The following is a 23,805-nucleotide window of genomic DNA, read 5'->3' on the forward strand; positions in this document are numbered from 1 at the left end:
AATCCCAACATTCCCGGGGTGGGGTGACCCGGCTGTAGTCCCGGGGCGGGCGGTGGTCCTGGGCTGCTATTGAAGGTGGGGATGCGGGGAGGCACGTCTGTCTTCCCGCTGTGCTTGGGGCTTTCCCCGCACATTCCAGGACTAGAAGCTCTCGTACGGGACAGGGCCTCGCGTGGGACATCTCCCCCGGAAGGGGGAAGGGGAGGGTCCGAGAGGTGGAGCGGGAGGCGCTGTCAGCCGCAGTCCAGCCCTAGGCGAGGGCTACGGGGTCTGCGGAGACCGGTCCCGCAAGCCTGCGCCTGGGGCGGGGCGGGGTGGGCGGACGTTCCCGGCACTGCCGGCCCCCCCGTTAGAAAACCCCCTGGAAATTCTGTTTCCAGTGGTTGTTTCCGTGGCGGCCCGGCCAGGGGGCGCCGTCTGGGGCGTAGGACTCCGCGGTCCCGGCTGTGAGCGCTGGGCCCGCGCCCCGCGTGGCCCCTGGTGCCCCGACGGCGGGTCTGCGCAGGAGCCGGGCGGGAGGCAGGGCGGCTCCCGCGGCCGGGACGGCCTTCCCTGGAGCCGCCGGTGCCGGGAGGGAGGAGTCGAAGGGCTCCCAGGACTGTCCGAGGCGCGGCCCAAAGCCCCCCAGGAGCAGGGAGTCCTGGTCGCCCCTGGTCCGGGCCTTTCCGCTGCCGCTGGGGGGAGGGAGCGGGGAGGACCGACACCGCCGGCTCCCCGCGGCTCCCGGCGTGTATTCTGGAGGGAAGGCGAGCCCAGAACCCAGAACCCTGGAGGCCCAGCCTGACCACCCGCCACCTGCGGGTCCGGGCGTGGGGCGGGCTGGGTCCGGGAGCACCGAGGCGCCGCGGGGCGGGCTGGCCCGGGAGGGGCCTGAGCGCTGGAAGCTCCCTGACCCGCTCCCTCCGGGAACCTCCCGGGGGCCTCCCCTGCCACCCGGCGGCGGGGCCCCTCAGAGGAGCCGCGGGGAGCGGGGCCCTAAGTCGGGATTCCCGGGGCCTCAGCTGGGCCCCTGCCTCTGACCCGGGACGTCCTGCCCCCGCGGGGAGCCCGGGCGGGGCCTGAGCCCGCGCAGCCGACGCGGCCCCTCCCGGCCAGGGTCCGACCGCGCCCCGGGGTCCCGCTGAGGGACCGAGTCTTCTGGGTTTGGCCCGGGGCTGGGGCCCCCAGGGGCCTCAGGGGCCCCGAGCGTGGCGGGAGGAGAGGGCCGAGCCCGCAGCGTCCTCAGAACCGGGATGAGGCGGCCGCGGAGAGGCCGGTCCCGGAGGGTCTGGTCGGGGGGTCGGGGCGCCCCGCACGGAGGTCCCCGGGCCCCGCGCCCCGCAGGCCTGACTCCGCGGGGGGAGCGCGGGGAGGCCCGGCCTGTCCCGGCTGGAGGCCCCCGTTGGCGGCTTTCTCGCCCGGACGTGGTTCAGGAGCCGCGGAGCATTGAGGAGCCACGACTCCAGCCCCCCTCGGCCCCCACCCGCTGCTCCCCAGAGCCCGGCCCCCCTGTGTCGGGGAGGCCTGCCTGCCGCTGTCCTGGGGGGATCGGGAGGCGCTGTGGGAGCCCCAAGCTCCGCCTGCGCCCTCTGGAGGGGCGACTTTGCTCGGACGGTGCCCCTCCGCCCTCTGCGCCCCGAGTTTCTGCTCTTGTCAGGCCGCCCGCCGCGGAGGGTCGGGCTTTTTCGGGCGGAGCAGCCCTGAGCCCCGCAGGCCTCCGAGGCGGGTCCTGGGCGGATCGGGCTCCGGGGGCGGGCCGGGCCGGGGGCTGCGGTGGGCGCCGGGCCTGGCGCGCCCTCGGGCCGGGGCCCTTGGCCGGTTTGGGGCCGTTCTCGGGGGCCACGCCGCTGGGCCGCCTCCGCACTGCGGCCCGCGGGGTCCGGGCGCCCCAGCGGGACCAGCTTTCGACGCCGGCGGCTGGCCCACCCCCTCCCGGCGTCAGGCCCCGCAGGCCTGACCGCCCGCTCGGTCGCGGGGTCTCCGCTGCTGGGACACGGGCGCCCCAGGATCCACGTTTCCTGCGGCTCCGGAGCCGCTCCCGCCTCCGCCGCGCTCACACGGCTCCGCGTGCGGCGCGGTTTCCGTTCGGGGTCCGCCCGCCCCGCGCCCGCCCTGCGCGTGGCTCCCGGTGCCCCTGTGGCGCCCCCCGCCCGCGGAGCCCACACACGGGCAGACCAGACCGCCTTCCTCCTTTCAACCGCGGGCGGCGGCCAACCGAGCGGACCGACACCGCCGGCGGAGCCGCGGCGGCCGGGCGGAGCGGACTGCTCCCCTCCCCGCCCCGCGCCCCCCCGCCCCGCGCCCCCTCCGGTCCCGGCGGGGCGAGGGGGACGCGCGCCCGCGGGGTTTGGCGGCGGGGGGAGGGGGCGGGCGGGGCCTGGCTCGCCCTCCTCCCGGCCCAGGCCTGCAGCGGCGGGGCGGGCGCGATCCGAAGGGCCGCGCGTCCCCGCCTCCCCCGCTGGCCCGGCGCCGAGTCTGGCAGCGCCCGGAACCGCGAGGCCGCAGCTCGGAGGCCGCGTCCCGCCGGCGCGGGGGGAGGGGAGGCCCGCGGCCGGGCCGGGCGTCGCCGGCCGATCGATCCCCTGGGGCGGGGGCGCGGCGGGCCCCGCAGGCGGGGGGGAGGGGGTCCCTGCAGGATCGAGGGGCGATCGAGGGGGCGCTCAGGGATCCGGTGGCCGTGGATGGCGGCCGAGAGGGCCCAGCCCGAGCAAAGCTCAGGCTGCCCGCCCTGCGGGCCGGGTTGGGGGCCGTGGTGAGTCCCAGACACCCCGAACCCCACGTCCTCTGCAGGGGGCGGCCGTGGCCACTTCCGGAGCCGAGTCCGGCCGCCGCGCCACGTCGCCCCCGGCCCGGCGAACCCCACCCCCACCCCGTGACGAGGCCCTTGGCGCGGCCACCCGGCCTCCCCTCGCTCCGCCCTCCGAGCCCAGAGCAATGTGTGGGTGCCCCACCCCCGGAGAGCCCCCAGGTTTGCCCAAGAAGCCCCCCTCCCAGCCTCTTCCGGGGGTCACGCCCCAGGACGGCCCTGGGGGCCCGGAGGAACCCCGTCCGATCCTCCAGATCCGGGCCCTGGCCGGGCTTCACCTGCTCGCTCCCGGGCCCGGCCGGGCTGGGCGCCGGCGCTGCACTAGCTCCGGCCTCCCCTAGGGGGAGGGCTCCCCGCGGCTGGCGGCGCCCCTGGAGCTGGAGGTCTGTGCGGCGAAGTGCGGGTCTCCTGCGGGGGTGGGGGTGGGGAAAGGGAGACCAGGAGGGGATGGGGGGCCTGTGCGCCCCGCCTCTGGCTCCCCCACCCCCTCCCGCTGGCTGCTGCTTGCCCGGCCAGAAACCACGGGCCCCACAGCGACTTTGGACCCTGGGGCCCTGCACCCCAGGACTGCGCTACCTCAAGGCTGAGGCCCCGGTGTCCCCACAGCCCCCCACCCCCAACACGCCCACGCCCTCGGAGAAGGCCTGCAGAGCGCATCTTTCCATTTGAGGTTTTTACAGGAAATCTCCGGCCAAGAGCATGGCAAAGCCCCTCGTTCTGTTATCAGAGGGCCGAGAGGAGGCCACGGGGATGAGCCCGCTTCCCCAGAGCCAGTGGGCTCACGGCAGAATCAGGGGCTTCTGTGAGGAGGCCCCACAGGCACCCTCTTCCCTAAACCGGGGTTCGCTGAGAAGAGCTGGTTCCCCCGCATATGCCACTTCTTTTAAAATCTATTGTTATTGGTGTCAGAGAGGGAGAGAGGGAAACGTCCATGATGAGAGAGAACCATGGATTGGCTGCCCCCTGCACGCCCCACACTGGGGACAGACCCTGAAACCCGCGCCTGTGGCCTGACCAGAAATCGAACTGTGACCACTTGGTTCATAGGTCCACACTCAACCACTGAGCCAAACCGGCTTTGGCTGCAATTTCTTTTTACGTCAGGAAACAACAACACCTTTAGGCTGGAGAAAACGTTTTGGTAAGTAAGACTGTTCAATGCAGTCCCAGTGCAGCCGCAGCTCATTGTTAGTGGAGGGACGGGTGCACCTGGCAAACCGTCCAGGGCCCTGGAGAGCTAGGTCCCGTGTCTGGGAGAAGTTTCGAGAATGGCACCTCTGGAGAGACAAGAGACGGGGGACACCAGCTGGTTCTCCCAGGGACGACGGGTTCAGGGGGCTCAGCCGCCCGGGGCACGCCCGCCTGTGGCCCTGGCACCCGCAGGCGCCCTCGGCCCTGCTCCTCCTTGCGCACACAGCCTCTGGCTGACCCTGAAATACAAGCAAGGAAGTGAGGGCGCCCGGAGCCACACTGCAGCCCGCCTCCCTCCGCCCTCCTGCCCTTCCGGGGAGGCGTGGGCCCCGCCCGGTGCAGACCCCAGCTCCCGCAGTCCCGGCTGCCCACCTGGCCTGTGCCAGCGCCCAAGGCCTGCGGTTTGGCAGTAACGGGGCTACGGGGTGATTCTGTGGCCTTTGACCCCCTCGGACGGGAAGGCCCAGACACGGACTCGCCCTCCACCCTCCACCCCTTTGTCCATCGGGTGTTCTCCTTTGATTCTGAAGAAACGTGTCCTGGAAGATGGTTGGGCGGAGACGGGCCCTTTTCTGGAGCCGGTGGTGGTGCCTGGTTTCTCTCTGCGGCTTGGAGACTCGGAGCCAGCACCATGGAAGTCGAGAATCACGCCGAGGCCTAGGCGCCGGCTCCCTGGGAGCTGAAAAGCGGCCGCAGCTGCGGGAGGCCTCCGGTGGCCACGCCCACGCGCCGTGGTGGGACCCTGCTGCAGGCCCGCGCACCCCACGGCCGCTAAGCCCGGCTCTGACTCTCCCCGAGGCCTGTCAGCCCAACGCACCCCGGGGGCTTTCCGTCCGCTCGCGGGGCGAAGCACACTGGAGGCCTTCGGTTCAGACGCAGTGAGCAAGTGCGGGATGGCTTGCTGGTGGCTCTGTCCCGGAGGCCCTGCGTCACCAGGGCCTGAGCGCGCTCTGGAGGTCGCGGGGCTGTTCCTCCTCGGCTGGCAGCTCACCGCGGCCCCCTGAGCCGGCTCTCCGGCAGGCCCCTTCCTCAGCGTCACCGTCCCCTTCACGCAGACAAGGTCCGGCCTGGGCCTGCGATGCCGCGTTTCCTGCTGCTGGGACAGAAGCCCACACAGCAGGTCCGCTCACTTCCCTCCTCCGATGTATGCCCAGCCTCTCAGCACCGCCCCGCCTGGGGCACTCGCCCAGCAGAAATCTGTCAACGCTGAATCAGCAGGACTTCTGCGAGGGACAGGGTGCTGCGGCAGTGGTGCCGGAGCCGGCTCACGCTGGCTGTGGGGGCCGCTGGCTGTGTTCTCAGGCACAGACATTGTTAAAAACGGAATGATCTGCATTGACCATGAAGTAAGTTCTACTCAGACAGATGCTCCCACCTCACATTTTCCCGATGACTTCTCTGCGTTTCATTCTGACCACGCTCCCGGGGCGACCTGCATCTATGGTGTCCGTGTGGCGCGGGCTCGGACCCCGGTGGGCTCCTGCGCCTCTGGCCCCGGCTCCATGCACGTGTCTGCGTGCCGGCAGCGAGTGGGGCATAAACACTGCAGGAAGGGGCCAACGCGGCAAGGCGCAGCCTGACTTCCTGCTGTGTTGATCGTCCCGACTTAAGAAAGTGCCGGAAAAGGATGTTCATGATGCAGGTGCGACGTGGAAGCGTGTCACACCTGCAGCCGTTTTGCTGTGAACGGCTCCAGATTTGGGGAGATTTCTTTCAGGATAAAAAACACTCTGATTCCACAGGAGTCACTCACATCCTTAGGAGCAGGTAAAACTGACATACCTCTGGTGTCTCCCTTCATTTCAGGTCACATGACAGCATCCCCTGATGTTTGTCTCAGAACCACACTTGTTCATTGGGTGCAAATTCAGGTTGGCTCCTGACCCAAGACTTGGGGCAAAAAAAGTCAACGAAAGTGTTCTGTGAATTGATGGGTTTTACAGAGTTTACAGAAAGGGACATTGTTAATAAAAGGAAAAGATGCAAATTGATGTACCTCCACAATGCCCATAAGCCAATCAGGAGTGAGTATGCAAATTAACCAAACAAAGATGGCGGGTTAATTTGCATACTCAGGAGCAGAGTGGCTGGGCAGAGTGGGACACTGCTATGAGGGGGTAGGTGGGGAGCGGAGGGAGCTATAGGAGAAGCACTCAGGCCAGGAGCGAAGCCTGCAGGTGGGGTCCCCAGAGGCGGGGTCCCCAGAGGCGGGGATTGAAGACTTGCAGGCTCCTGGGCAGCCGGGAGCAAAGCCAGGGGAAGAAAGACCTAATCTTTTCTTTTAAAAAAAAAAATATATATATATATATATATATCTTTATTGATTTCAAAATGGAAGGGAAAGGCAGAGAGAGATAGAGACAGAAACATCCATGATGAGAAGGAATCATTGGTTGGCTGCCTCCTGCATGCCTCCCACTGGGGATGGAGCCCGCAACCTGAGCATGTGCCCTGACTGGAATCGAACCCGGGACTCTTTAGCATACAGGCAGTCGCTCTATCCACTGAGCCAAATCGGCCAGGGCAGGAAGGCCTATTCTTGCATGAATCTTCATGCAATGAGCCTCTAGTTTTATCATAATTTGTAAATTGCATTTGTAAAATTTGTATCAGTGAAGTTTATAATTATGTGTATTTTTCTCCAGAGCAGAGGTCACTAATGCAGAGCATTCACCAGGGCCTCGTGCTGCCCAGCCAGGGAGGCGGCTCAGTGACGGTAAAGAGGACAAGCGGAAGACAACGGGGCCCAGGGGATGGATTCGGCCGCGGCGGCCCCGCAGAGGGCGGGCGAAGGGGCGGGAGGAGAGGCCGGGCCGGGACACGGGTGGTGAGGCCTCCAGAGACTCGCACACACGCCCGGGATGTCCGGCCCCTGAGGTCTGTTCCGAAGGCAGGTGTCCCGTGGTCCGTGGGGCTGCCCCTGCTGCTCGCTCTCCGCCTCCCAGCCTGTCCGGGACCTCAGGCCCGGGGCCCCCTGCGGCCTCTCCGTCTGCGGAGCCGAGGGCTGGGCCTCCCGTTCCGTCCGTTCCTCCGTGTGTTCGCACGCAGTGTGACGGGCTGGGCGGCCCGCCGAGTGCGCCCGGCCGGTGTGGGGAGGAGCTAGCACCGGCCGGGATCCGGGCGGCCGGTCCTCTGTTCTGGGTCTTTGGCTCCCGCCTGTGGAGAGGATCTTCGAACGGACACCAAGCCCGGTGCCGGCCTTGGACTCGTGGGGGGCCAGGGCGGCCCGCTGGGCAGGGTGGGGCCAGTGCACCCCCCAACTCCCACTGGAGCAGCAAGCTGGGCGCCCACCAGCTTCTGGAAGCCACCTCTGGTTGTGTGTGGGGTGGTGCCCGGGATAGAAGCAAGCGCCTCCAGACTGTGTCCGGGCAGCTCCTCCATCACTGAGATGGGGACTGCGGTTCGCTGGGGCTCTGGGGGGAGCCGGGTTCTGGGTGGGGGGCCGGGTTCTGGCTGGGGGGCCGGGTTCTGGGTGGGAGCTGGGTTCTGGCTGGGGGGCCAGGTTCTGGGTGGGGGGCCGGGTTCTGGGTGGGGGGCCGGGTTCTGGCTGGGGGGCCAGGTTCTGGGTGGGAGCTGGGTTCTGGCTGGGGGGCCGGGTTCTGGCTGGGGGGCCGGGTTCTGGGTGGGGGGCCGGGTTCTGGGTGGGAGCCGGGTTCTGGGGGGGAGCCGGGTTCTGGCTTGGGGGCCAGGTTCTGGGCGGGGGGCCGGGTTCTGGGTGGGGGGCCGGGGTTCTGGGGCCGACAGTTCAGATTCCCAAGGGATTCACGGAAGGCGCAGATGCTGGTCACGCCAAGCCCCGCCCACACCGGGCGGTGAGGCAATCGACGCGTGACTCTTGACAGCATTTTTGGGAGATGAGTCGGCGGCAGAGGGTGGGGGGGCAGGGGCAGGGGCAGGGACAGGTAGACAGAGTGCAGACCGGAGCCGTCACCGCCTGAGTGGGTGGTGCTATGGTTAGAGCAACAGGCCCTGGGGGCCACGGGGGCAGAGCAGGAGGCCGCAGGCTCGTGCAGGCGGCACTGACCTGACCAGGGGCAAGCAGAGCGGGAGGAGGGCACGGCTGGGCATTGGAACAGGCATTGACGGTGCAGTGGGGGGCTGGGAGCCCCGGTGGGAGGCGACTCGGGGAGGGAGGAGGGTGGCGGGTCAGAGACGAAGCAGAAGGGGTGACGCCGGAGCGCAGGGAGGGAGGCACCCACCCTGGCAGGGGTCTCCAGAGAAGCGGGGTGTCTGGAGGCATGGCGGCTGCACCCCAGTCCCGCGCTGGTGTTGGGGGGCGTGTTAGGGAGAATGGCTGCTGGGGTCAGCATGGAGCCGGCTGGATCTAACCTGCGCAGCCCCCAGTGACCCGGGAAGCCGGCGGAGGCGAGGCTGCAGACGAGGGGTGCTGCGTCCGGGCGGGAGCCGGAGCCCGGCGGGCGGGAAGTAGCCCGCTCCCTGTCCCTCCCTCTGCCCGCCCCGGCCGGTCTGGGCCCCAGGGGCAGGCGGAGCGAGCGTGGGGCTGAGGCCGTCTGAGGGTGTGAGTTCGCTCCCGGGGGGCCTGGGGGCAGCCCCCTGGGCTTCACCCGGGTGTGGCACCTTAGGTTTTTCACTTTCCTCCTCGCCTTTAAGATCTATTTCACTGACTTCAGGGGGAAGCGAGGGGGAGAGGGAGAGAAACCCTGGTGATGAGAGAGAATCATGATCCGCGGCCTCTGCTCGCCCAGCACCGGGGACGGAGCCTGTGACCCGGGCCTGTGCCCTGACCGGGAATCGAACTCTGACCTCCTGACTCACAGGTGGACGCCCAGCCACGGAGCCACGCCGGCCAGGCCACTCCTCTCTCTTTTGTTTTGTTTTGTTTTTAAATTCTTTTACGACAGCTGTGCCCTGTTTGTGCTTTATTTTCTAAAACCGAGACGGCAGGTAAAGGCCGCGCGCCCAGGGCTGCCGGAGCGGGAGCCGGAGCGGAGCCGGAGCCGGGGCGGGGAGCTCTCTGCCTGTGCCCATTGGCCCACGTCTGTTTGAGGGGCCACTTCTTAGACTCCCCAGGTCTGGGGATGCAAGTGGACCTGGAGGAGGGGCAGCCAGCATCACCGAATGCACCCCCCAGCCCTCCCCAGCCGAGACGCCCCTCCTGGAGAGAGGGGGTGTAGGTGGGGTCCCCCTCCCGCCGCTTGGCTAGCCTCCAGACCACTGAGCCCCCAGACCACTGAGCCCCAGACCACCTGAACCCCCAGACCACTGAGCCCCAGAGCACTGAACCCCCAGACCACTGAGCCCCCAGACCACCTGAACCCCCAGACCACTGAGCCCCCAGACCACCTGAGCCCCCAGACCACTGAGCCCGAAACCACTGAGCCCCCAGAGCACTGAGCCCCAGAGCACTGAGCCCCCAGACCACTGAGCCCCAGACTACTGAGCCCCAGACCACCTGAACCCCCAGACCACTGAGCCCCAAACCACTGAGCCCCCAGAGCACTGAGCCCCCAGACCACTGAGCCCCAGACCACTGAGCCCCCAGACCACTGAGCCCCAGACCACTGAGCCCCCAGACCACTGAGCCCCCAGACCACTGAGCCCCAGACCACTGAGCCCCAGAGCACTGAGCCCCAGACCACTGAGCCCCAGACCACTGAGCCCCCAGACCACTGAGCCCCAAACCACTGAGCCCCCAGAGCACTGAGCCCCCAGAGCACTGAGCCCCCAGACCACTGAGCCCCAGACCACTGAGCCCCAGACCACTGAGCCCCCAGACCACTGAGCCCCAGACCACTGAGCCTGGGCCCGTGAACTGCAGGCTGGCCGTGGCTCAGAGGTTGGCAGGAAGACAGACGGGGTGCGGACAGCTGTCAGCAGGGACAGCTGACGGAGGAGGAGAGGGAACGTGATACTAAGTGGAAGGCGGCTCCGAAGGCAGCCAGGAGGGAGGAGGGAGGAGGGAGAAAGGGAGGAGGGAGGAGGGAGGAGGGAGAGGGGAGGAGGGAGGAGGGAAGGAGGGGAGGAGGGAGGAGGGGAGGAGGGAGGAGGGCGGGGGGAGGAGGGGAGGAGGGGAGGAGGAAGAAGGGGAGGGGGGAGAAGGGGAGGGGAGAGGGGAGGAGGGAGGAGGGGCGGGGGGAGGGGGAGGAGGGAGAAGGGGAGGGGGAGAAGGGGAGGGGAGAGGGGAGGAGGGAGGAGGGGTGGGGGAAGGAGGGAGGAGGAGGAAGGGAGGAGAGGGGAGGGGGGAGGGGAGGAAGGAGGAGGGGCGGGGGGAGGAGGGAGGAGGGAGGAGGGGCGGGGGAGGGGAGGAGGGAGGAGGGGCGGGGGGAGGAGGGGAGGAGGGATAACGGGAGGGGGGAGAAGGGAGGAAGGGAGGAGGGAGGAGGGGGGAGGGGGGAGGGGAGGAGGGAGGAGGGGCGGGGGGCCCCTCCCCTGGGGCCTGGGCTTGGGGGGGGGTGCCACGGTACCCGCCCCCCCCCCCCGCCCCTCGCTGCCTCACTGGGACGGGGTGGGGGGGCGCTGGCAGTCCCTGCCCCTGCATTGAGAGCTCAGTCACCTGCATGGGGAGGAGGATTCTCAAAGTTCCTTTAACAATTCAGCGGCCCCATTTTGAGTGTCTCTGTGTCAGTGATGTTTTCCATCGAGCAACACATTTACTGAAAACAGGGAAATTTTAAAAAGGGAAATAAAAACTGTCCTCAGGCCCGGGTTCCGGAGCCGTCACTGTGAGCGGGGGAGCCCCCGGGTGCGTCTGCCGCCTCCTGCCTCTGCCGCTGGGTCCGAGCCGGGCTGCTCCCTCCGTGGACACACAGGAAGTTTTAAAATGAGAGACGGCAGCAGTGTCTTCACGGGTCTGCGTCCTGACTTCCCGGAATCCTCCCACCGGGGGCTACAACAGCCCCTCCCGGCCTGGGGCGCCCTCACGCAGGTCGCCAGGGTCCGAGATGCAGACCAGAGCACCGGGCTCACTGGAGGCTCGTACACGACGACTGCCCCAAGCAAACACGGACACTCACGCTGAAGAACAAGGGGCCGTGTGCCTGACATTCGGAGTCACTGCCCTGCAGGCCTGGCAGCCGACCCCGGTGCTGAGGGCTGCAGACGCTGGGGCCAGGCCTGCTCACACCTGCAGGGCCTGGCCTGGCTCACACCATGCCTGCTACCCGGGATCCTTACCCTCGGCTCCGTGTCCCTGCTCCCCGCCAGGCGCCCGGCCATCGATCCCTTCCCTCCCCCGAGGCCTGCGAAACCCACTGGCAGACAGGGAAGGCGAGGCTGAGCTGAGCCGGTGCCGGGGTCTCAGCCAGAAGGGGGGTGTGGGTCTAGTCTGCCCACTGGGGGCCCTTCATTTGGGCCGAGGAGAATGAGAGGCGGCTCAGCCTGGAGGCGGGGAATGGGCCCAGGGGCCTCCACCAGAGCCCAGGGGCCACGGCCCGCTCCCAGCCCCCCGCCCCCAATGGCGGGCTCCGGCTCCGGCTCCGGCTGGGGAGACCTCTGGACAGGCAGACCGGCTGGACGGAGAGCCTCTGCTGAGCGCCCGGCTTCGAGCTGCGGAGACAGCTCCTGCGGAGCCTCGAGGCTTCCCTGCACATGTGCTCTAGTCCGAGCGTTCACGGCGGGAGAGGCTCACGGCGGAGAGGAGAGAGGCCCACGGCGGAGAGGAGAGAGGCTCACGGCGGAGAGGAGAGAGGCCCACGGCGGAGAGGGGAGAGGCTCACGGCGGGAGAGGCTCACGGCGGAGAGGAGAGAGGCTCACGGCGGAGAGGAGAGAGGCCCACGGCGGAGAGGAGAGAGGCCCACGGCGGAGAGGGGAGAGGCTCACGGCGGAGAGGAGAGAGGCTCACGGCGGAGAGGGGAGAGGCTCACGGCGGAGAGAGGAGAGAGGCTCACGGCAGAGAGGAGAGAGGCTCACGGCGGAGAGGAGAGAGGCTCACGGCGGAGAGGAGAGAGGCTCACGGCGGAGAGAGGAGAGAGGCTCACGGCAGAGAGGAGAGAGGCTCACGGCGGAGAGGAGAGAGGCTCACGGCGGAGAGAGGAGAGAGGCTCACGGCGGAGAGAGGAGAGAGGCTCACGGCAGAGAGGAGAGAGGCTCACGGCGGAGAGGAGAGAGGCCCACGGCGGAGAGGAGAGAGGCTCACGGCGGAGAGGAGAGAGGCTCACGACGGGAGAGGCTCACGGTGGAGAGGAGAGAGGCTCACGGCGGAGAGAGGAGAGAGGCTCACGGCAGAGAGGAGAGAGGCTCACGGCGGAGAGGAGAGAGGCTCACGGCGGAGAGGGGAGAGGCTCACGGCGGAGAGGGGAGAGGCTCACGGCGGAGAGGGGAGAGGCTCACGGCGGAGAGGGGAGAGGCTCACGGCGGAGAGGGGAGAGGCTCACGGCGGAGAGGAGAGAGGCTCATGGCGGGAGAGGCTCACGGTGGGATGGGGGTGGGCGGGGCCTTAGGAAAGCGCTGGAATTAGTCTCTCTGGACCCTTTGCTGCCTCCCCCTGCAGACCCTCCCCTGCCTCCCTGTGCCCCCCCTCCCCCGCTCCTCACCCAGGTCTGCAGACAGGGAGGCACCGAGACCAGCCCCTCCCGAGGTGCCGCCACCTCGCAGCCCTGCAGCCTGGCAGCCGGCAGGTGGGAGCCCGGCCGCTGTCCGCCTGCAGCGGGTGGGGGCAGGGCGGCTGCCGGCAGGAGGCCCTCGGCAAGGCCTGAGGGATGGAGCTGTCCGAGCCCAGTGTCCGCTCCAACCCGTGTCCCCATGGCAACGGCACAGCCTCACACCCAGGACCTGGTGCTGAGCCAGCGCAGCCCTGACAGCACCCCTGCCCCTCTGAGCCCCTCCCTGTGGTACTCACAGGCCGGTCCCCTGGGGTCCTGTCACCTGGGGGGGCTGTCAGCTGGGGGTCCTGTCAGCTGGGGGGCTGTCACCTGGGGTCCTGTCACCTGGGGGGGCTGTCACCTGGGGGGCTGTCACCTGAGGGTCCTGTCACCTGGGGGGGCTGTCACCTGGGGGGCTGTCACCCGGGGTCCTATCACCTGGGGTCCTGTCACCTGGGGGGCTGTCAGCTGGGGGGCTGTCACCTGGGGGGCTGTCAGCTGGGGGTCCTGTCAGCTGGGGGTCCTGTCACCTGGGGGGCTGTCACCTGGGGTCCTGTCACCTGGGGTCCTGTCACCTGGGGGGCTGTCACCCGGGGTCCTATCACCTGGGGTCCTGTCACCTGGGGGGCTGTCACCTGGGGTCCTGTCAGCTGGGGATCTGTCAGCTGGGGGTCCTGTCACTTGGGGGGGCTGTCACCTGGGAGGCTGTCACCTGAGGGTCCTGTCACCTGGGGGTCCTGTCACCCTGGGTCCTGTCACCTGGGGGGCTGTCACCGGGGGGTCCTGTCACCTGGGGGGGCTGTCACCCGGGGTCCTGTCACCTGGGGGGCTGTCACCTGAGGGTCCTGTCAGCTGGGGGCTGTCACCCGGGGTCCTGTCACCTGGGGGTCCTGTCACCCTGGGGTCCTGTCACCTGGGGGGCTGTCAGCTGGGGGGCTGTCACCCGGGATCCTGTCAGCTGGGGGTCCTGTCACCTGGGGGTCCTGTCACTTGGGGGGGCTGTCACCTGGGAGGCTGTCACCGGGGGGTCCTGTCACCTGGGGGGGCTGTCACCTGAGGGTCCTGTCACCTGGGGGGGCTGTCAGCTGGGGGGCTGTCACCCGGGGTCCTGTCACCTGGGGGTCCTGTCACCCGGGGGGCTGTCACCTGGGGGTCCTGTCACCTGGGGGACTGTCACCTGGACACAGACCCCTGGTAGAGGCCTGGGGGCCCTGTGTCGCCAGGCTGAGGCCTCCTGTCCCTGAGCGCCATGTCCAGGCGGCTGTGCCGTGCCCCCGCCTGCCCAGGTGCCTCCTGGAAGCCCTGCCCTCCCTCTGGGGCCAAACACCCGCTCTGGCCTCGCCACCCCCTCCCCCTTCCCCAGCACCAGCAGCCCCCTGGCCCGGCCTCCATGGCTCCCGCAGTGCCAGGGGGCTGGCCCTCTGTCCCGGGCACCTCCCGAGTGCGACCCCAGCAGCCGGAGGGGACATGGGGGACCACAGGCCCAGCGCCGTTCACCCCTCTGCCCACAGCTGTGTGTGCGCTGGCCCCTCTGCAGAGCCTGGGCACGCCAGCCACTCTCGGGGGCGAGAGCCTGCGGGGCCCAGGGGGCAGTCAGGCCGGGGCCCCAATGCCGGCCTCTGGCCCCTCTCCCGCCCAGCCCGGCCTGCCCTGCCCTGGAGGTCATGGGCAGCCACCAGCTCTGCTGCTGGACCCTGCCGCTCGCACCCTGGGTACGGGGTAGTCTCCGTCCTCAGGAATGAAATCGGGTGCCCTTGTGCCTGCCTGCCCGCCACCCTGCCCGCTGCCTGCCACTCACCTGCCCACCACCCACTGCCCACCACCCTGCCCGCTGCCTGCCACTCACCTGCCCACCACCCGCCCACCACCCTGCCTGCCTCCCGCTGCCCGCCACCGCCCACTCACCTGCCCACCTGGCCGGGCCGCATTCCCTCCCCGGGAGGAGCTGACCCCGGCTGCCTGGGCGCTGAGTCACAGCCTCGGCAGGTTGGGCTGGTCCAGGGGCTCGGCTGTGGCCTCCCCAGCACCCCACCCCGAGACGGACCCTGCCCCGGCTGTTTGCACACAAACTGGAGCCTCCTGCGTCCCATGCGCACAGGGTTCCGTCCCGAGGGACCGAGGCCCCGCTTCCCGGAGCTGCACTCCTGGGGCCACCCCCTGCCCCGGCCCCGGCCCCGCCCCCTCCCCGCCCTGTCCCCGGCCCCGGCTGTGCAGCCCACCATCCCCGAGCCCTCCGGGCCCCAGGAGCCCAGTCCCGTCAGCCCGCAGCCACTGCCCCTGCCTGCCCAGGCCCCGCCCCGCCCCGCCCGGCTTGTGTCCGCAGCTCCCCGGCCGGTCCCACAAGGGAACCCCCAAAGGCTGCGGGACCGTCAGGTTCTGGGAACCAGGCGAGCGGGCGCCCTGCTCTTCCCGTTCCCGGGACACAGGCGCCCTCCCTCCGTTTTGAGGGGCCGGCTGGGCCCATGACCCCTCTGTGCGGGGAGCCCCTGCCTGGCCTGAGGGCTTGGCCGGCTGGGCCCCTCCAGCTGGTCCCTGAGTGGAGGCTTGGTCTCCTGGGCCTCAGTCTCCTCGTCCATAAAACGGGACAACAGTGAGGCTCAGGGGGCCTGGCGGGGCGCTGTGCCCCGGGGCCTCAGGCCCTCCTCGCTCCCCACCCCTCGCCCCCCCTGCCCTCCGCTTCTCGTCTGTCCCTCCCTCTCTCACTCTCAGTTTCCTTCCTCGCGGCCACATGTGGTGGCACCCGCACTGCCCGCTCCGCGTGCACCTGCCTGCGGCCCAGGATGGGGGCGGGCGGGGGCGGCGGGGGCGGGAGGCCCCCGTCCTGTTTGTCCGCGTCCCCCGCCAACACAAATGTCACCCTCGTTCTCTCTGAGTCAATTTGCTTTTATTGCCTCCGCTGCTCAAAAGCAATTTTTCAGGAACAAAAAGGTCAGCACGTCCAAGGCTAATCAATTCTGGGCGAGTGGAGCCGCCACCAAGGGAGCCTGGCCGGCGCCCCCCCTGCGTTTATCGCTCCATGATGATTGCGGTGTGGGGGGCGCCCTCCGAGCCCCACACATAAAGCCCGGCACCTGGGAAGGGAGGGGGGCGTGCGTCATGGCCGAAGGGGCGGACAGACCGGCGAGCGGAGAGAGCAGGACCTGCCGCCAAGGGACACGCTGAGGCCGGGCCCCGCCGGCCGCTCCCAGGCCCTCTGCCCGTCGCCGCGGCCTGGGCACCAGCTGCCACCGCCCGGTCTGAGCTCCTCGGGGGTGACCCTCTGCCCCCCGGCCCGTCCACAGGCCCATTTCACAGCCGGGAGGACAGACCGGGAGCCAGTGTGGTGCTCAGGCCGCACAGCTGGAGGCGGCAGCAGGGCCACTTCTTGTTCTTTAGAAACGGCTCAGGGCCCGGCCGGCGGGCTCCGTGGCTGAGGGTCCACCTCTGAACCAGGAGGTCACGGTTCCATCCCCGTCAGGGCACAGGCCCGGGGTGTGGGCTCCCTCCCCTGTGGGGGGCGTGCAGGAGGCGGCCGGTCCGCGATTCTCTCCCATCACTGAGGTTTCTCTCTCCCTCTCCCTTCCTCTCTGACATCAGTAAGAACATATTTTAAAAGTGGCTTAGGCTGTGCACTGTCCAGAACGGCAAATCCATCGATGCAGGAGGCAGGCTGGTGGTTGCTGGGGGGGGGGGGGAAGGGGAATGGGGGCAGGGGCCGGGGAGAAACTGCTCAGCGGGCACAGGGTTCCTTCCGGGCGAAGCTGTTCTTGAACAGATGGAGGCGGCGGCTGCGGACACCCGGGCGCTTCTGCTTAAAATGGTTATAATGTTACAGGAAGTGAACTTGGCGTCAATAAACACTGAGAGCCAAAGGCAGCGGGCCGCGGCGCTTCTGCCTCCTGCTGGCAAGAGGCCGAGCGACCAGCGGCTCCGGAGGCCCCGCCCGGGCGCAGGGGGCAGCGGGCAGCGGGCACCCTGAGCTCCCGCAGGGCCTGTCCTGGGGCCGCGCCCACACGTGGCCCGAGGGCTCCCCCCACAGGTGGGGCTCCCATTTGCCCCCGTTTTTGTTTTCATTAGTCCTCACCCGAGGTGTTTCCCATGGGGGGAGTGGGAGGAGGGGAGAAGTAGAGCCGTGGACGTGAGAGGGACATGGGTTGGTCGCCTCCTGCAGGCGCTCCAGGGCCAGCGATGTAGCCTGCAACCGAGGTACATGCGCTTGGCCGGAACCGAACCCGGGGCCTCTCCGTCTGAGGGCTGATGCTCTACCCACTGAGCCACACCGGCCAGCGCCCCGGGCCCGCGTACAGGTCCCGAGCCCAGAGCCAGCGCCCCCGGGCCCGCTCCGCCGGCAGCCGGAGGCGGACAGGGCGCAGACCGGCCGAGGCCCAACCCGCGTCCGCTGAGCCCCGAGCCCAGCCCACCGCCGCCGTGGAGGGGAGACGCTACAAGCCTGTTCGTTTCTTCAAACCGAGAAGCGCCCGGCGTGCCCTCGGCCCCTGAGCGGGAGCCGCCCCCCGGCGGCCGGAGGAACTCCCGGGGCGCTCTGCCCCCTCCCGGCCCCCTCCCGGCCCCCTCCCGGCCCCCTCCCGGCCCCCTCCCGGCCCCCTCCCTCCCAGGCCTCTGAGCGCCGCGGCCACATGCCACCTGGGCGGCAGCACAAAGGCAGCATTGTGGCGCTGAAGCCGCAGCCGCTGGAAAGGTGTGGGGGGGGCGCAGGGCAGGAGGGGGGAGGGGTCGGGGCGCCCACTCGGCCGCACAAGCGGCTCTTGTTGTTGGAAGTGTCCGCGCGATAAGAGGGCGTTAGAAACGCCGCTCTCTGAGCCGCTGGCAAACAGCAGAAAGTTCAAGGCCGAGAGATACCGAGCGGCCCCTCCGGGCGGCGGGCGGGCGGCTGGGCGGGGCCTGGGCAGCCGCCCGTGGTCACCGGCTGGACCGGAGGGGACTCTGTCCGAATTCTCCCCGCGGCTGCAGGCGCCCCCTGGCCCGTCAGCATCTCCCTGACTCCTCGCCCCCCCAGCAGGTGCTCCGGCCCCCCCTCGGACGGGCGGGGAAACCGAGGCACGCAGACGGGACCACACGCTGGGGCTTGTGCTGAGGGACGTGCCCGCTCTCAGCAGGCCGCGCCTCCTGTGGATCCCAGGAGACTGTCCCTTCGGACGTCCGGTTTGGGGAGGAGACACAGCGGCCACTTCCTGTTGTGGCTCCTGCTCTTGGGACGTGGGCTGACTGTCCGGGGGCCCGGGCCGGGTTCCGGGGTCCCTGCCACCCCCGCCCCCGCTGGCGGCTCGGTGCCCAGCTGGGACCTGGTGGGGCGGCCATCGTCCTGGGTCGCGGGAACCAGCTGCCCAGAGGGCGGGGGGGGGACTGCAGGGACGCGGTCAGGGTAGGGTCTGGGGCTGGGCTCCGGGTTTGAATCTGGGGCCACTGAGCAGCTGTGTGACCTTGGACAGGTTACTTAGCCTCTCTGTGACTGGGCTTCGGATTCTAGAAAACGAGGATAACCGCCCTACCTCATGCGGCCACCAGGAGGAGTGACTGAGCGTGGTGGCTGGGTCCCTGCGCGTTTAGGGGCCCAGAGACTCGGGGCCCCTTATTCTGAATGTGCTGCCTTGTGCGGACTCCTGGCTCCTCCCCGGTTACACAGCAAGAGGCGGGGGTGGGACCAAAGCCGCTGTCTCCCCCGACCCCCGTTCCCCCCACACCCCTTTCCCCCCACACCGTCCCCCTCCCCCCCCCCTCGTTCCCCCCACCCCCTGCCCCCACCCCCTCGGCCACTGGCCCGGCTCCTATCTGATGGCCAGCCGCACCTGTCGCCCGTGGTCCGTGGTCCGTGGTCCGTGGTCTGTGGCCGCGTGGCCGGGGGAGGGTGCGCCTTCATTCCGGTGGTGTTTGCCGAGCGGCAGTTTATTAATTTACCGTCCGGCAAACGGGCGAGGCCGCTCCGCCGCTCCAGGCGTGGGGGCGCCGGGGCCTGTCAGGCCAGGCCGGCGGGTCCTGGGAGGCCCGGGGCGTGGCGGGGGGCGGGGAGCCAGCTCTGGGTGACCCCAGAGGGGTCCCGGGAGGTGCCTCCGGGCCCAGGCGGGTGAGCGGCTTCCGGACCACACACAGGCCTCCGGCCCAGCCCCTCGGGGGCCCTCGGCCAGAGTCCTCGGAGGGGCGGGCAGGGCGGGGCGTCCACTCTGAGGCCCCAGGGACCCGCCAAAGGACAGAGCTCCGCCCACCCCCTCCCCCGGCCCCTGCGCACCTGGCAGGGCCCGGGCAGCCCGGTTCAGTCCAGAGGCCCTGCTGTCCGGTCAGGACCCCGGGGCACCCCGCCCGCCCTGCGCCCGCCCGAGAGGCGGGGCAGTGAGGGGCCCCCATCCTTCGCCGCCTGCGCCCCGGAGCGGGGGAGAGGCCCGAGCGGCCGGCAGGTCCTCCGTGACCGCCGGCTCCCCTCCCCAGCCTGCGTCTCGCTGAAAACACGTGTGCGTGTGCACCAGGCGTTTGGTATACAGCAGGCGCTCATGCATGGCTGCTCCCGCTCGCCCCGAGTGGAGGCGCTGAGAGCCCCGCTTCGCAGGTGGGGGTCAGCCTGCGGGGCCCGGTCCCCACAACCCCCCCGGCACCCCCCGGCCAGGCCAGGCCGGACCAGGACGCTGAGTGGGTGGATCCCCACGGCCCGCTGCCCCACTGCTGCCCCCTGAGACCTGTAGGGCTCCGGGGGCCGTCCTCGCTCCCTCCCCCTTTCTCAGGCTGCCCCTCTGCCTGAGGGCCCTGACGCTGGGCGACCCTGGTGGTCCCTCACCCTCTCTGTTCCCACTGCAGGGAGCGGGTTCAAGGCAGCACTGCCCCCTCCTGGCCACTGCGAGCACCGAGGTGGATGGACAGTGTCCACCGTGGGTGTCCACACCCCCCGACCTGCCTGTCCGCTCAGAGGCCCCCTGCTCCGGCCGGCGGCTGGGCCGCGGGTGGTGAGCTCCATCCCGGGTGCCAGCCAGGCTGTGGCTGGGAAGGGGCTGGTGGCCGAGCCCTGCTCCCCCAGGTCCCTCCCAGGGGCCTCCGCCCGCCTCCCGGGGCCCCTCCTGTAGACAGTCTCGGGGGCCAGGGGGCTGGACAGAGGCGTGTACCCCAAACAGAAGAGTCGCCGCTACTCCTGCTCAGGTGGGGAAGCCGGGAGCCCCCCGACTCCTGCCTGTCCGTCAGGGCCCGGCGGGGGCCGGGGGGGGGGGGCTGGGCCGGCAGGCGAGCCGGGGCCCTCTGCTCGGGGCTCCTCTCGTCCTGGCCCCCCCTGCCTGGCCCCCGCTCCCCGCTCCGCCGGACCAGCCACGTCGGCGAAGGCCAAAGGGCTCCTAGGCTCCCACGGGACCCACATCGATCTGATTCCAGAGAAAATGAGCCCGAGGGCTCGAGGGGCCTGCGGCCGGCAGACAGATGTCGCCGTGCTGGCTGCCAGGGCCTCTCCCCTCGACAGCGAGGGCTGCTCCGGGCGCCGGGCTGGGCCTGCGGGTGGCCGGGCTGTGGGGGGCTGGCCTTGCTGGCAGGCCGGGGGGGCGGGGGGGGACTCGGAGGGTCCGGTGGCGGTGCTGGGCGGGGCTCAGAGCAGAGGCCTGTCCTCAGGCCCCTGGGGCCCCTGCTCTCCTCCCGGCCCCTGGTCTCACCCGAGCGGCCCTGGCAGAGCTGCCGGCTCGGCTGGCACCGTCCCTTTAATTAGATCACCCCGTCCCGCTGTCATCGGATCATTCCATTTATCTGGGTGCGCCTGTCTGATTGGGTGCGGGCCCACGGAGGGGCCGCCTCCTCCCCTCCCCTCCCCTCCCCTCCCCCCCCTCCCCCGCCTCTCTCCCACTCCCACCCGGTCCCCCCTTTTCCCCTCCCCCCCCCCAAGCCCCCAGCCCTGTCCAGGCCCCTGCCATCTGGTCCCGTGTGTCCCTGTCTGTGGGCCTCCCCCTGCCCCCGGAGCAGGAGCCACACACTCCATGGCTCCGAGGAGCGGGCCAGGCCTGAGGGCCGAGAGCAGAGGACACAGAGGCCCCAGGAAGCTGGCGAGTCCGAGGGGGAGCCCTCCCGCGCCCCCATGGGAGGTGCCGGAGGAGGTCTCTGCGGACACGGGGTGGGGGGGCCCCTCCTGCCTGGACCTGAGCGCCCGCCGGCCGCCCGCCCTCCCTCCCGGAGGCCAGTTCCCGGTGAGAAGCCGGGCTCGGCCGAAACCCCACCAGCAGCTGCCCCCACCACCGCTGGGCCTGGTCGGATGGGTCAGGACAGCTGGGAACGGGAGTGGGCACCCGGGCACCAGCCTCCAGCCTCCGCCACGCTGCCCGGCGCCCCGAGGCCTGGGCCGGGGTGCCAGGCAGGCCGTCCAGGCTGGGGAACGTGCTCTCCGGAAAGGAGAGGCCTCCGGGGCAGGCCTGGTCCGGGCCGGGGTCAGGCCCGTGACGGGGGTGTGCAGGGACCCCGAAGGCCGGGCCAGGCTGGGGACCCGGAGCTGGGGTGACTCTGGGCCCACTGGGGGCTGCCCCGAGGCTGCACTCAGCGGAGGGCCGAGGGGAAGGGGGGAGGCCCCCGGCACCCGATGGTCAGTCCTACGACTCAGTCTGCAGAGGCCTGGCCTCTGTGGGGGAGGGGTGATGGGGGGGGAAGTGGGGGGCCAACTCCCAGCCTTGCCGCCCCACCCCACCTGCAGGCACCCGATGTGACACCGGAGGGCAGTGCCACTTCCTGCCTCCCCCCCACCCCCCCGTCACCCCTGGTCCCCCCAGGCTGCCCCCACCAGTGGCCAAGAGGTGTCCATTCCAGGCTCAACCTGTCTCACCCCGTCAGAGCCACTCCACCCCCGAGGCAGCCTCACCCCTGTGCACCCACCTCACCCCCCCCCAGGCAGCCTCACCCCTGTGCACCCACCTCACCCCCCCCCCAGGCAGCTTCACCCCTGTGCACCCACCTCACCCCCCCCCCCAGGCAGCCTCACCCCTGTGCACCCACCTCACCCCCCACAGGCAGCCTCACCCCTGCCCCATGCACCCACACCCCCCACGTCCTCACCAGGCTGTTTCGGCCTAAAAACTCACTTCTCTTTATCTGCCCGGCTCAGGAGGTCACGTGGCCCGGTGGAGCAGTGAGACCAAGAACGGGGACATTCCCACCTGAACTAACCGTGGACAGGACCTGGGAATTCACCAGAAAACTCTGGAGGAGGAGGGAGCTTCCTGGAAGCGGGAGGCATGCTGTTTGGCGGGCGGATGGGGTACCCAGGGCACCTGCCCCGAGGTCTCTGAAGGCTGCCCACAGGGCAGGGGGCGGCGGGAGGGTGGGCGGCCGAACGGGCCTGGGCCTCGGCCCCCGCACCGCCGGCCGGCGCCGCCCGCTCCAGGCCCGCGATGCGTGGGTTTCCTCAGAGGCCGGGACCCACAGCAGGGGCTTCAGGGAGCTACCAGGGGACAGGGGGGCCGAGGGCAGACGCTTCTCCGCACTGAGGCCAGGGGTCTAGAGAGTGCCAGCAGGTGGAGTGGACAGGTATGGTGCCCGCCCCTGGCACTCCCTTCGCTGGTTCATTAGCCCTCGCGACATTTACTATCCTTCAGTCCCTGATGTATTTAACAGATTTTTATTGATTTCAGAGAGGAAGTGAGAGGGAGAGAAACATTGACGACGACAGAGAATCATTGATCTCCTGCCTCCTGCACGCCCCCTGCTGGGGACCGGGCCGAAAACCGGGAATTGAACCGTGGCCGCCTCCTTCACGCAGTGAACTAGGTTACGCTCAACCGGAGCCACGCTGGCCGGCTCTCCTGACTTTTGTCACTGCGGTGTCCCCCTCAGAGGCCTCTGCCTGTCCCCCCGGGGCCGGGTCCAGCACGGCCCGGCCACGGCCTCCGTGAGCCGCTTAACCCAGGCCTGTATCCCACCGGGAGAGTTACACCCGCCAGGCCATGGGCGAGTAGCCACTAGGACCCCCGGTGTCTTTTTCTGTTGACACGGGGCCCATCCCCTGCCCCGTCCCCCTCCCCCGGGGCAGCCAGCCCTTCGCAGGCCCCTCGGGGCGAGGGCGGGCGCTAGCCGGTGCCCCCGTAGGGGCAGCCGTCCGAGCCCGGGGGGTGGCCCGTGCACTCCACGGCGGGCATGCACCCGCTGTCCCACATGCCGCTGCCGCACAGCTTGCACAGGTCGTGCAGGCTGCAGGGGATCCGGGGCCGGAGGCGGAACTGGTACAGCAGACTCCTGGCCTGCAGAGAGGGCGGGCGGCGGTGAGGGCCCGGCCGGCAGCATGGCCTGCGCCTGTGGCTGACCGCGTGCCGGGCTCTGCCAGTGTCCCATCCCCCGCAGGCAGGGGCCCTGGGCCGGCCGGCCGGCAGGAGCCGTCCTCATGAACTGGGGACCCCACCCAGGCGCCGCACAGCAGTGCCCTCCCCGACAGGAAGGCACCCCAAACGGCCTTCGTCCGAAGGGCGGCCAGGGCGCACAGGGCCCTGCCGGTTCCTAGGACCCCCCTCACCCGGCCCACTGCTCTGCCCGCCCCGGCTCCCGGCCCTGCAGGGTCTGCTCCCACCACACAGGGCTGCGAGGGAGGGGCTCTGCACATGGGGGGGCTCTGCACGTGGGGGCGGGGCTGTGGGGGAGGAGTCCTGACGGGCTCTGTCCATGGGGGCTGTGGGGGCGGGGCTCTGCACCTGGGGGAGGGCCTTGTGGGGGCGGGGCTGAGGGGACGAGCTCTGCACATGTGGGGGCGGGGCTCTGCACGTGGGGGTGGGGTTTGGGAGGAGCTCCGTACGTGTGGGGGAGGAGCTCTGCACATGTGGGGGCGGGGCTGGGGAGCTCTGCACGTGTGTGGGGGTGGGGCTCTGCAGGTGGGGGCGGGGCTGGGGAGGAGCTCTGCACGTGTGTGGGCGGGGCTGGGGAGGAGCTGTGCACGTGTGTGGGCGGGGCTGGGGAGGAGCTCCGCGCGGGGGCGGGCTCACCTTGCGCAGGACCAGCTCCCCGTTCATGTGCATGGCCAGGTTTCCGAAGTGCAGGAGCATCTGGTCGGTGGCCAGCTGCTGCTCAATGACGTCATCCCCGTAGATGGCCACGATGGCCACGCAGATGAAAAGGTGGAAGTAATCCGTCTGTGGGGTGGAGAGGGGGTTCAGGGAGGCCCTGGCCCCGCTCCCCGCTGTCTGTGGGGTGGAGAGGGGGTTCAGGGAGGCCCTGGCCCAGCCCCCGGGCTGCCGGGAGGAGACGGCAGAGTGCAGGCGAGGCTGTTTGGGGTCCGAGGCCTGGCAAGCACAGCCGCCTCGGTCCTGTCTCCCCACCTGCAGGGGCCGGTCATTCCCACAGCGCTCAGCACCCCCAGCTGT

General features: G+C 69.9%; 1 protein-coding gene across 2 annotated transcripts in view; it reads right to left on the reverse strand.

Moving 5' to 3' along the window:
- The window catches only part of TBC1D16 (TBC1 domain family member 16), a 57,321-nt gene that overhangs the window by 4,029 nt on the left and 29,487 nt on the right, over positions 1-23,805 (reverse strand). Inside the window, exons 11-13 of one of the 2 annotated variants that reach the window (XM_036412221.2) lie at positions 23,428-23,574; positions 22,524-22,695; positions 15,302-15,316 (exon numbers count right to left, since the gene is read on the reverse strand). In XM_036412221.2, the coding sequence (XP_036268114.1) occupies positions 22,525-22,695; positions 23,428-23,574 (318 nt within the window). In that variant the 3' untranslated portion in view covers positions 15,302-15,316; position 22,524. Of the gene's footprint in view, positions 1-15,301; positions 15,317-22,514; positions 22,696-23,427; positions 23,575-23,805 lie in introns of those variants that run through there. The other variant, XM_045572177.1, reaches the window with a different exon arrangement.

This window comes from Pipistrellus kuhlii, unplaced genomic scaffold, assembly GCF_014108245.1.
Source record: "Pipistrellus kuhlii isolate mPipKuh1 unplaced genomic scaffold, mPipKuh1.p scaffold_m20_p_44, whole genome shotgun sequence".
Classification (NCBI taxonomy): Eukaryota; Metazoa; Chordata; class Mammalia; order Chiroptera; family Vespertilionidae; genus Pipistrellus; species Pipistrellus kuhlii.